The sequence below is a fragment of the Epinephelus lanceolatus genome, chromosome 11 (genome assembly GCF_041903045.1).
Source record: "Epinephelus lanceolatus isolate andai-2023 chromosome 11, ASM4190304v1, whole genome shotgun sequence".
Taxonomy (NCBI): domain Eukaryota; kingdom Metazoa; phylum Chordata; class Actinopteri; order Perciformes; family Serranidae; genus Epinephelus; species Epinephelus lanceolatus.
In genome coordinates this window covers 23,763,172-23,775,418 of record NC_135744.1, presented here as the reverse complement: position 1 = coordinate 23,775,418, position 12,247 = coordinate 23,763,172, and the positions used below count along the sequence as shown (strand labels likewise).

The 12,247-nt window shown below is 40.5% G+C and overlaps 1 protein-coding gene across 13 annotated transcripts in view; it reads left to right on the top strand.

Annotated features, from left to right (window-relative positions):
- tspoap1 (TSPO associated protein 1) overlaps positions 1-7,251 on the top strand; it is a 96,796-nt gene extending 89,545 nt beyond the window's left edge. For 8 of the 13 annotated variants that reach the window (XM_033610604.2, XM_033610587.2, XM_078172383.1 and 5 more), the window contains 6 exons: positions 1,459-1,527; positions 4,319-4,366; positions 4,987-5,105; positions 5,203-5,274; positions 5,646-5,765; positions 6,744-7,251. In XM_033610604.2, coding sequence (XP_033466495.2) covers positions 1,459-1,527; positions 4,319-4,366; positions 4,987-5,105; positions 5,203-5,274; positions 5,646-5,765; positions 6,744-7,100 — 785 coding nt within the window. In that variant the 3' untranslated portion in view covers positions 7,101-7,251. Of the gene's footprint in view, positions 1-1,458; positions 1,528-4,318; positions 4,367-4,986; positions 5,106-5,202; positions 5,275-5,645; positions 5,766-5,995; positions 6,031-6,743 lie in introns of all 13 variants that reach the window. The other 5 variants (XM_078172390.1, XM_078172389.1, XM_078172382.1 and 2 more) reach the window with 3 other exon arrangements.
- The last annotated feature ends 4,996 nt before the right edge of the window (positions 7,252-12,247 follow it).

The following is a 12,247-nucleotide window of genomic DNA, read 5'->3' as shown; positions in this document are numbered from 1 at the left end:
AAAGCCTCTCCCCCTCTGTGTCCATGCAAAGAATTGCGTGAAAGTCAAGAGCGCTCACTAAGCATTTAAATTCAGGGACCAAAACTTCCCCAGAAGTACAATGTTCTGATATTTTATTGGAACTATTTAAAGTTTTGGTGTAATTTATAATCACGCTGCAGCCTCTCCTTTGCTCTTTGTGCCTGGGATGACCTCCTCTAAATACACTCAGGCACACAAACACACACATGACACAGAGTGAAGTCAGCGTGTAGCAGTACAGAGAGTCAAAGTCAAGATAAGTGGAAGACTACTGCAGCTGATGAAAACGGCTTGTTACTGTGTGCAATAAAACCTTTGCCAGTAAAGTGCCAATACTTAAACAACACATGGAAACATATAGAAAGGGATATTTCAGTCTGCTCTGTCCACAGTCTCTCTTCCACCACTGCTAACGTTATGTTTTACACAAGCACAGCACGCTAGCTCGGCTAATAGCTAATTGTTACAGACGAGCAAAAACGAAAGCTGTCTGTGTGCAGTTTAAGTGTTTAACTTAGTGTTCCACTTCTCTTAAAATTGGGCAGATTCTTGTAAACTTAGCTGCCGGCTGACACAAACAGCCCCTCCTCTCTTTATCAGCAGCATCTGCAGACAGTGATTCAAAGAGGACAGGACGAAGGACTGATGCTGACTGATGTCTGATCTTCATCCTTTATTAGTCTACTTATTTTCTTTGCTCAGTACTTTGATGTCAGGAATATTAGTCATTTCACAGATGTTAGATTTGTTTGATTTATGGATCACATCCAGGTTCATCCAACCCTTTTATGGCGTCACTTCACTGTTTTTCTGATTTATGCAGTATATGAATTCATCACTTCCTGCCCTCCATCTGAATTCTGCACATCTTAATAGTCACGTGGTTGCAAACAGGCTGTTGGAGAAAAGGCGAAAGCAGTTGGCCTGTTGACCTTTTGGATCGGCAGGAAGCACAAAAAAGAGATCTCATCAGATCAGACCAGATTTCAGTTGAACTAAATGAAAATAGACCCAAACTTTCCCCCTGGCTTTACTTTGTATATTTGTATGGCTTCTGGTTCACTGTGTTGCTATTAAGGAAATCAGAACCATCTATTCTCAGTCACTGACACCGTTTTCATGCAGGCGTCTAAAAAGATAAACCTGTCAAAGTGTTTGCCTGTGGCGAGTTGTAGCGAGCCACACGGAGAAAAAAAAATCAAGCTGTTACTTTGCTTCTGTTTCCTGCTTTCTACCCAGAGCGGTATCTGCAGATGGTTTAACCTTTTCACTTCCACTTGCTCTCACTGCTGTGTCTGCTGCTCACTGGTTGTCATTTTTAAATTGCTCTTCACTGGCTTTTCATTGTCGACTTTTGTCTGGTCTGCTTCTCTCAAAGATTGCACCTCTGTGTTTCTTTTTGGTTTCATTTGTTTTCCTTTCTAAAACTCCATAAAGGCACTCGCACACACGCACAGCTTCCACGTCGCCCTGTTCCACCGCCGAAACCGAGACGATCCAAGAAAGGTGTGTCTCGCTGCAGATTGTGGCTTCCCACCACCTTTATTCTCTTCTCTGGTTTGCTTCTGTCTCTTTCTCTGTAGCTTTCACTCTTTCAGTTGCTGCTTCTCACTCAGCGACCAGGGGGGATTTTTCTAGGTCAGATACTGTAGTAGTGAAATCAGACAGCTTCCCAGCAGTCTGGTAAAATATGAATATTTTCGGAGAATATTTTCACAGTCTGTAATTAAAGCTCAGTGTTACACTTTCTTTCTGAGTGCTTATAGGCAGAGTAACCATCTCCACACAGGTTAACTTCTTTATGATTTTTTCAGTAATGTTTTCACACATGGGTCATTCCATACAAACTCACCAAGAAACTCCCGGCTCATGTCATGGAATATTTTATGTTTCTCTGGCTTTGTCCACAATGGTACAAGTGTAAGAAATGCTGGTTTATAGGGAATTATTAAACGGTAGAGTAATGAAAGATCTTCAATTTTTTTATGTATCTGCAATTAGGGGTGTAACGAAATGTGTAATTCCCGTGGCACGTCTGTGTCACCATTTCTGTCCAGGCAGGCACACCTTGCTTCTTAAACATTCAATCAGGCAGACGATGGCGAGCACCCGCAGAAAAAGGCAGTGAGGATATTTCCTGTTCATCTCATTTACAGCCCTATCTGCAGTGAATATTAAAACTGCCCGTACAACAAGAGTTTAAAGGAAATAAAATGATTATTCTTGGGAAAATATACAGTCAGAATATATTAAGAAATAGGTTTTTCGACTTCAAAGTTATATTAAGCAAAATCTGTGGCACTTTTCTTTACGCAGGACCAAATAACTCCCAGATGTGATGGAACAATATTAATACTGAGCAGAATCAAGCCCACAGCTGCCCCAGAATCTACCACCACCGAGTTTTGGCATTGTGAATCAAATAGAAGTCACAATATTGTAACGTGTCCTGAGGGGTTCTTTGATGTTCAGTACAAATTTCAGCCCAATCCAGTGAAAATGAGCAATGAGTAAGGCTTGGAATAAACCAGGCGTGGACTGGCAACAAAAAACATCCTGGGAGTTTGCTGTCAAGTGGCCCCAATGTGATGCCCCAGATTTTAACTGACACAACAAGTCTGTTGATCAATGAATCATTTATTTAAAATGCTAATGTGTATTCTGTGTGTTTTGTTCAGTGTTCTGTATTTATTCTAATTTAGTTTGTGAAAGGCATACATGAGGTTTTCCTCCTCATGTTTGTGTGTACAGAAAGCAAACATTCAAAGCTGAATTAGTATAATGATCACCTAACATCTAACTTGACTTAAAAGCCTGTTTTGCAGAATTATTTAAAATATTGCAAAACCGTCAACAGCGGTTAAAACGTAGACTGAATATGAAGATGGACAACATGACAGCTCCCCAAAAGTGAAGCCAAAACATCCCGATTGCCCTCTCGTTGCTGGCTGCAATACAGGTCATAAACCCCGCCCATTCCTTGCTGTATGTTCAAGTGTTAGATTTTCTGATAAGTTTGGTTTTAAGTAGTAATTGAAGTCATGATTGACAGCTGTGCGCGCCAGTCGTTGTGCTTGTTATCAATGCTGTTGCTTGCAAATGGTTGGATGGGTGTGTGGGCAGGAACTCGATACCGGTTGAGATCACTACTGCGCAGACATCACCAGCACAAGATGACAGTGGCTCTATCTGGGATATTTTCATTTTTGTACAGTGAAAAGAAGTGCAGATGCCCGTCCATCGTTATATAAAGTCTGTGGTTTAAACCCAGCAGACTCTTCCCACAGGAGCACAATATATTCACACTGAGTATTTCACAAATCATTTTCATTGCTGGGCTGGCTATCACATCATATATCAGGGGTAATGTTCGCCAACACGGTGCCATGAGCGCCTGCTCGCCTGTGGGGCACATTCTAAAAATAACTGTGGTCAAGCCAGCCATCACTCACATCTCTGTGGTCAAACCAGCCAACGCTACAACTGTAGTGTAACTATACACTCACACTGAAGGTAAATGCATTTAGATGACCCAGATCCAACGAGCAGGGAGAGCTAGTGATAGACTTGGCAAAGTTAGCTGAAGGATACACGTGTAACTGGACCTTGTTTTCAAAATAAGGTGTCATTGCAGGGGTCAGGATAAAAAGAATTTGGAGGAGAGCTTCACTATTTTGCAAGGTCCCATGAATCAGTGGTTCCCAACTGATGGGTCATATGTCAGTTTTGTAAAAAAACACAATTTATTTTTAAAGTACAGTGAATTTCCAGCAAAGAATTTTTATTTTGAAGTGCCATTTCCTGCTGTAGAGTGAGTCAAATTAAGACAGCTAGAGAGCAGAGACAGCAAACTAGCTCTACGACACGGATGAACACAAGTATAACACTGAATATTTTAAACTCTGTGGACCTTGAGCTAATGATTAAGGAGAACATGAACTGGGAAAAGTTTTGAATTCAGGATGAGTTGTCATGGGGTGACCCAAATGTCAAAAGGCACATACATGAGTACTGAATCAGTCCTGTCAGCTTTCATTGGATATTCATGTAATACATCGCAGACATCGCAGCAGAATGACTCACTGATTGATAAAAGTCCTTTTACCAGTGTTCTGCTCTGATGTCACAACTGCATTACATGACGGGCTAAAGTTCACCTGTTGAGACATCCATCCCCTCTGATCTCCATCTTTGTGTGATGACTGAGACAAACTTTAACTGCAGGCAGGATTATTCTTTTCATATCATTCTGTGCTTATCATGTTTATGCTCTTTCCCCATACCTCGTCTCTTGCAGTGGAGTCTGCGGCACTTTGGGAGGAGAGCGTAGACTCCTCCAGCCAAGGTTTGTAGTTTGACTCCTCTGCCTCTCATCTGCATGATCAGACGACCGTTTCAATGCCTGCTGGAGGACAGCATGTTTTTATCTGCTATTTAACGGATCGTTTTTTTACATATCTTTTAATGGTTGTACTGTATTCTAGCTTCTGATAACACCAGGTTTGACTTTCATTTGTCCTTATTAGGGGCTGTTTGATCATTTGGGGATTCACTGAAGAGTGCATGTTGCTTGGTACCAAATTAAAGTACCAAATCTAATGTCTTCTTTGTAAGTTCCTTATTAATCCCCAATTATAAATGTCAAGCAGCCCCTTCTCCTAACTCCTCTTTTCATTTCACAGTTCATCATTTATTCATCACCTCATTTCACTTGTCCTCATTTTTATAGCTCAAGCTGCTCCGAGCTTCTTAATGGAGACATCAACTCCCACTGCTAATCTCCGGTTGTTTATATTCTTATTTCCATGTGTTTGACTGCAGTGATGTGACTTTTCCTCAGCTCAGCATGACGCTGAGGGAGTCGGACGTGCAGACACAACAAGCCGCATGCTGATGTTGCAGAGACGTGTGACTCCTCATTACCAGGATGTCAGACTGAGCTGTTTGCTCCTCTCTGTTTGACAGATCCCAGCCAGACTGCCCCTGCTGCTGCAGCCGTGGGGAACCCAGCCCCAGGAGCTCGCAGGATGGTCGCCATCTTTGATTATGATCCACGAGAGAGCTCCCCCAACACTGACATAGAGGTCAGACACATGCATATATCATATTCCAGACAATTTTCTGTATGTGTGGTGGTAGTTTTTGCTCATTATCTGCCTCATTTTTTCTGACCGGGTTCAGGCTGAGCTGACCTTCAGCGCAGGAGACATCATACATGTGTTTGGTGACATGGACGAAGACGGCTTCTTCTACGTAAGTGTCGACATAGCTCCAGAATTAAGAGTGGTCTGTTTATAGCTGCATTTTGGTGATGAAGCAGTACTTCCTCACTTAGGAAGGACATATGACTATCAAAATAATAGTTGATTGGGGCGTCAGTGGCTTAGTGGATAGAGCAGGCGCCCCATGTACAAGGCTGTTCCCGCAGGGGCCGGGTTCGACTTCAGCCTGTGGCCATTTCCTGTATGTCACTCCCCCTCTCTCTCCCCCTTTCACACTTCTCTGTCCTATCGATTAAAGGCTAAAATGCCCTGTTGATTAATTTTTCTGTTGATTGACTAATAAGAAATGATGGCTTTACAGTAGTTAAATCACAGCATTGTCATCCTAATGTTTTCCTCCAGGGAGATTTGAATGGACACACCGGCTTAGTGCCCTCCAACTTCCTGCAGGTTGTACCAGAGGACGCTCCAGCCCAGCACCACGCTGCTCAGTCTGCACCAGAGCCCAAGAAGGAATCACAGGTGGCTTAGTCTTTCTGTCTCGCTGCATGTACCACTGTGTATGGAGCTGTGGGCGCCCTGCTCACCTGCACGCATACGTTATGTGTCATTTTCACAGGTCACTGACATCAAAAAGTTCTTGTCTACTTTTTATTTCCAGCGTCTGGTTGCTGTTATTTTCTGTTCTGTTTCTTTAATTCTTCCCTGTCACATTTCTTTCGCCCCACTGTTTCCTGCATGGCCTTCTGCAGAAGCAGAAAAGAAGTGTACACTTCGAGACGTGATTGTAAGTGTTGTTAGGGACTGTAGCAGCTCAGTGAGCACCACTAGTGCCCCCTGTTCACTCCCTGTTTATGTCCTCTTCCCTACACTGTAACTGTAGTTCTATACCACTCATTTACATAGAATCCTGCACCTGTGGATGGTTTTATTGGGTCAAAACACAGGTCAAAAAGTTCTTAGATCATCTTCCTCCACCTATGTGTTTGTTCTGTTTTAAGGAATACCATTTAAGTTAATATTAAATAGATGAATAAATAGATAAATGCCTATAAAAGAAACCCTGGAATTGATAAATAAGACAAAAGATATGGAAATAAACAGGTAAATGCTGAAAGAAATCTATATAAATGAGTTAGTATAGTTCAATTAAAAAAATAAAGAAATAGATAAATAGTTTTTTTAAAGACTGATAAAAAAATGTTTATTTATTTAACTATATTGACTAATTTTTATATTTATATTTATTTTTTAATTATTATTATTATATTAGTATAATTATTATTATTGTGTATTAAATATTTATTGTAATAAAATTATTTAGATTTTTATTATTTATTTTTATTATTTATATTTATTTTGATTTTTATTTATTTATGTATTTATCTAGTATTGACATAAATGGCATCCCATACTATCCTTGTGTTTCCTTTTGGTATTATAAATATTGTTCAATATATTTGGCATGCTCATGCTCAAAGCCTTACTCTGTTCCTGAAGGGTACCTGGACGTCTTCTACAGAGACACAAGATCCCTCCACCCTAGAAGAGGCTTTGCACCCTCAAACAGAACCTCCCGTCCCCGACCCAACAGAGCACACGGAGCTGCGACCCAAACTGGAAACCACTGCAGGCCTCACATCAGACCTGGACCTAGCTCCAGCTCCAGCTCCAGCTCCAGCTTTGGGTCCAGCTCCAGCTCTAGCAGCAGCGGAGGCCTGCTGCTCCCGTCCAGCCCCTCTTGCAGCCGACCCCCCGACACTGACAGACTGCTCTGCACAAGGCAAGAAGAAGAAAGGCTTTTTCTCCAAAGGCAAGAAGCTGTTCAAAAAGCTGGGATCCAGCAAAAAAGAATGAGAGTCAGGACGTCTGACTCAGAATACTTGCATCACATTGAAAGCACTTTTTCTAACTCCACTGTTAGTCTCAGTTGGTTAGCGGCCATCAGATCTAATAACAGTAATTATACATTTGCCTTAGAGCACTGCTAGCAGCCGTTAAATTTAGAGCACATCAACACACCGCTTACAGCATTACACCGGCATGTAGAAGCGCATGTCGAAGTGTGCAAATATACTCTCTGAATACTACCTAATTAATCTAAGCATTTGCAAACTTTCAACTCAGTAGAAGCTTTAATGCTCGATGTTAAACAGTTATCTCTCGATGGATTGGATCTGTCTGAACAGCAGACGAGACTTTAGCCCGGTTCAGACACAGCTAATGAAATATTAGCTTTAATGTTCATATTCTGGTGCCACTTTATTTATTTGAAGCAAGCGAACAGAAGCAGCAGTCTTTCTCTTCCTCTGTGTGACTGTAAAGAATGCACTATTTTAAGTATCTGTCTGCTCGTCCCTCACGTGTCTCTTGTCTCTAAGAGTATTTATACTTTGTACAGAATATGTTATTTATTTGCATCAGACTCCTGCTCTCACCATCACCACATTGCATGACGTGACATCAGGGCAGGAGGTTAGTCATATGATAGGTGTAGTTTAGATTTAAATAGTTTTGGGGATTTGACGTTGAACAGCTGAGACTGTTAAATGAAGCTGAACATACTGTAAAGAATGTGAAGGTGTGTGTGTGGGCGTGTGTGTGTGTGTGTGTGTGTGTGTGTGTGTGTGTAGACAAAGCAGTCCAGTCCACTGGTGAGACTGGGAACAGATGCCTTTCTCAGACGTTAACACAGGAACTCTTGATGTTTGTGACAGCAGTCACAACTGGCCTAAATGTTGCATACTACATATTTTCTGTGTGTGTGTGTGTGTGTGTGTGTGTGTGAGTGTGTGAGAGAGAGAGAGAGAGACCTGCAGTGTGTAGTATCTGGGGATCAGCAGGCTGCTCTGTTAGCTGATAGGGCTGCAACTAGTGGTTATTATTTAATCACTGTTGATTAATCTTTTGATCATTTTTTCGATTAATCAATGAATCATCTGGTCTATAAAACATCCAGAAAAGGTTAAAAAAGCCTGTCACAGTTTCCTACAGTCCAATGTGATGTCATGAAATGTCTTGATTTATCCAACCAACTGTTCAAAACCCAAATATATTTAATTTACTACCATGTAAGACGAAGAAAAAGTGATTTTGTTTTAAAGAATTTATGATTATGTTAATTTCTCAAGATAAAAAGTTAATTTTTCCGGAATCTAGAGAAAATGATATGTATTTTTTTCTTCATGAGAACCCGCTATCATGAGAAAATAAAAGGTAGTTTCCTCTTATGACTTAAAATGTTTATCAGGGATGAGTAGCGCCATGGCAGCATGCACAGACGGCATCTTGACGACCGTAGCAGCTGATTTAAGGTGTAACTGTCACATCAAGAGAACCCGTTATTGATCACATTCATGCCTCGCCTTGACAGTCATGACAGTGATCTTGAAGACGGTGTCATCAAATGAATCGGACGCTCATTTTAGAGTTCTCCATAATTAAAATCTCCATAATTATTATCTCAAGAAATTTGTTTTGAAGTTTTGTTTTCTTCAGAATCAACATAAATGTAATTGTTATCTTGAGATATAATTTGGAAAAATTAACTTGTGATTTTGAGAACACGTCCCTTCTCAGCTTCCATAGCTGTTCACATGGTTGCTGATCGATTTTCTCTCTATGATTTCCAGTGGTTTTAACAGTCTGTAAGTGTGAGCAATAAGAGTCACGTTGATGGGAAATACGGAAGGAAATCTATGGAGCAACATAAAAATGGTTTATATTAACAGATTTTGTCACTCCTTATAAGAGTAGGGCATGACTACATTTCCCATGATTTTAGGGACTTTAGGAGATGTAAGCATGAAGTGCAGTGTTGCCATGTGAGTGAGTTAGCAACAACTTCAGCCCCATTTCTTCTTCCTATATTTGTGTGGCACCACACAAAGTAGGGCTATATTGGCAAGAATCTGGCTATATGAAACGTTTCAAGAAACAGGGGTTACAATTAAATATATTGCAGGGGTTTTCTTTTTGATTTAACTTCAGAAAAACTGACATAGTATAAAGACCACACCAGTATGTGCATACAAAGGTTTGCTTATTTTATGAAATCAGAACAGAGGGATCTGTATTTGTATTCTTTGCAGCCCCTGTAATATTTAACATTATGGGGCCACGTTTTGTTCAGCCTGAGCAAACATTTAACATTAGTCCACATCAGTAAAAAAATAAATCAGAGTGCTTGCAGGATTCTTTAGGTAAACAGATTAAGAAAATAAAGAAATGTAAAAAAATTAAAAATCTATAACTGTTTTTGAGAATCGATACAGTAGCACAAAACGTGATATTGTGATGCTGCAGAATGTTCTATTGGCACTTCCTGTTGGCAGTGTTGCCACGGATGTACAGATGTTTACCACTGAATTAATTTGATACTGAGAAAACTTAAAGACGTGATGATTCTGAGGCAAGTTTGGAGTTCATTTTTCTGTCATGTCCAAGGGACAGTTTGAAAACCTCTCGACTAACTGATTAATCGACCAGCTGTTGCAGCTCTATTCAATTACCAGTCCGCAACACTTAAAAATGTTCTCGTTTAACTTGATGTCCAGAGTGAAGCAGAGTCAGTCGTGCTGGTTACATTAATAACATACAGTATTTAAGCCGTTGGGATTCATTCTGGTTTGAATGTAGCGTGTAGGAACACTAACTAGAGCTGCATTTAAAGTTTCTGGCACTGGTGGTTTGTGGCGCTAATGTACTGTTACAGACTGCAATAAGATGTTTGTGTATCTTTTCTTTTGCCTCCATGTTTGAGTGTAACGACGTTCATCATGTGGTGTGTGAATATTGGGTCAGACAGGCTAAATAGTGTCTATCGATTAGTTTTTTGTGTCCACACATTTGCATCATCAAAACGTAGACTGTTTAAAGCTGAATAATACAACTTTAGCAATATTGTGTACTGCAATACTAGAAGAAAAACACAACCCCTCTGTCTCGTCTCATGGTTTGTGGCGCTGCATCAACATGTAGTGTTCAGTTACGGTGTGAGTGTGTGGACCAGGCCTTAGGATTGAGCTTGTTAGTCAGTAACAACACATTCTGATTGGATCTGTTCTCTGTGCGACACGGGGCTGTTAGGTAAACTTCTCAGGTTTCTACTTGTAGTTTCTTGCCACCCGTTGACTCTGGCTGTCAAAAACTGCAGAATATGCCAAAATCTTAGGTGCTTTGCCTGTAACCATAGCGACGAGAGACCAAGCATCCAGCAGCAGCAGCAGCAGCGTGGGGACATTCAGTGGGCTGGTGTGGGTTTGTTTTAAACATCAGAGCTGACCTGATGAAGTCACACCTGATGACACAAGTCGGAGGCAATTCTCTTTTTTTTTTTACGTTAAAGGGATTGTTTAGATTTTTTTTAAAGTGGGGTTGTTTGAGGTAGTTATCCATCATCAGTGTATTTCCTACAGTAGATGGCGGTCAGCGTGTCCTCACTTTGGAAAAGCAGGCAGGGGGAACCGCCTTGGACGCTCTGCAGTCTACTTCTGTGGACGAGAGCAGCAGCACCTAAAGACATCAATATCAGTTTAGGTGGTGGATGCTAAATTTAGAATATTCGCTCCGCTTTACCTTTCTGTCAGACAGCCTTTTCTGACAGGGAGCTGAAGCTGTTATGACAATCTCTTCAAAGCCACCAGACTCTTTTGACAGAAATCGTAATTTTACCTCACAGAACACTTTTATAATATAACGAGCGATATAACGGCTTCAGGTCCCCGTCTGAAAGGGCTGTATGACATCAAGGTAAAGAGGTGAAAACACTGTAAATATAGCGCACACTTAAACAGATAGTGATATTTTAAGGTGTCTAAAATACATTTTGCTGCTGCCCTCATCCACAGCAGTACACTGCTCAGCTTCTGTGTCAGTATTCCTGTCTGCTTCTCCAAACTGGGGGCGTGCCAGCTGCCATCTACTGTAGGTAATACACTGACTATGGATCAGCACCTCATATGACCCCACTTATAAAAATCCGAACTGTCCCCTCAATGATGTGAATGTTTCTTCAGTGTTACATAAAGGGAGCATGATGATGCCAAGAAAAAATAGACACTTTAGATGTAAAATAGCCGGGATAGAGGCAAGACTGAGGCTGTACTGTATGTTTTATTTATGTTTTTTATTTTTTTGTTTGTCTGTTTTTTTAAAAAGGGGGTTGGATGCTCAAAAGTTGCCGAAATGTACAGCGAATATTTGTACTGATCTTGTTTTTGACGGCCTTTAATGCACAAGTATTCCTCGACCTGCTGTGTAGTGAGTAGGCGGCTCCGCTGTTGACTGAATAGACCCATGTAGGTAGTGTTTTAGCTCAGTTGATCCATATTTAGCCTTACAAGAAGACCTTGTTTAGTCTTAATATGTTGTTTACAGGATGTTTATCGACTGCATGCATACCAATGTTATACCCATGTTCGGCCTTATTTATGTTACTGTCATATTTATGTTTTTCTAGGCAGACTCGTCTACAATATTGTAGATTGTCAATGCAGTGGACAGGAAGCTGTAGGAGAGGTGTGTGTGTATATAATGAACAGTGTTGTGGCATATTTTCATACAGCGCAGGAATTTTTTTTTTTTTTTTTTTGTCTTTCCTGACCTGCATTCATTGTTTGAAAGTGGAAGATTTACCTTTTTATATATTAATGTTTTTATTACCCTTTTGGCATCTGTAAATATTTTTGTTAATATTGTTTTTCAGATTTTTTTTGCATGCGCAGGCATTGTGGATGGAGGAACTGTAACTGAGGATGTAGTACACAGAGGACTTGAAATTGTGATCTTTCAATATGGATCTTTTTACAGGAATAAAGTATGTATATTTTCACAGAAAACACTGAGTCTGTAATGTTTGTGGTGCCCCTTGAAAACAGACATTAACACAAGGTAGGTTTGATTTTAATTTTTATTGAATCTCACACAGATAATACATCATATAAACATGATTATCTTTTTTTTTGCAGGACAGTTAAAGCAGATGAGTTTCTAAAATGGAAGAA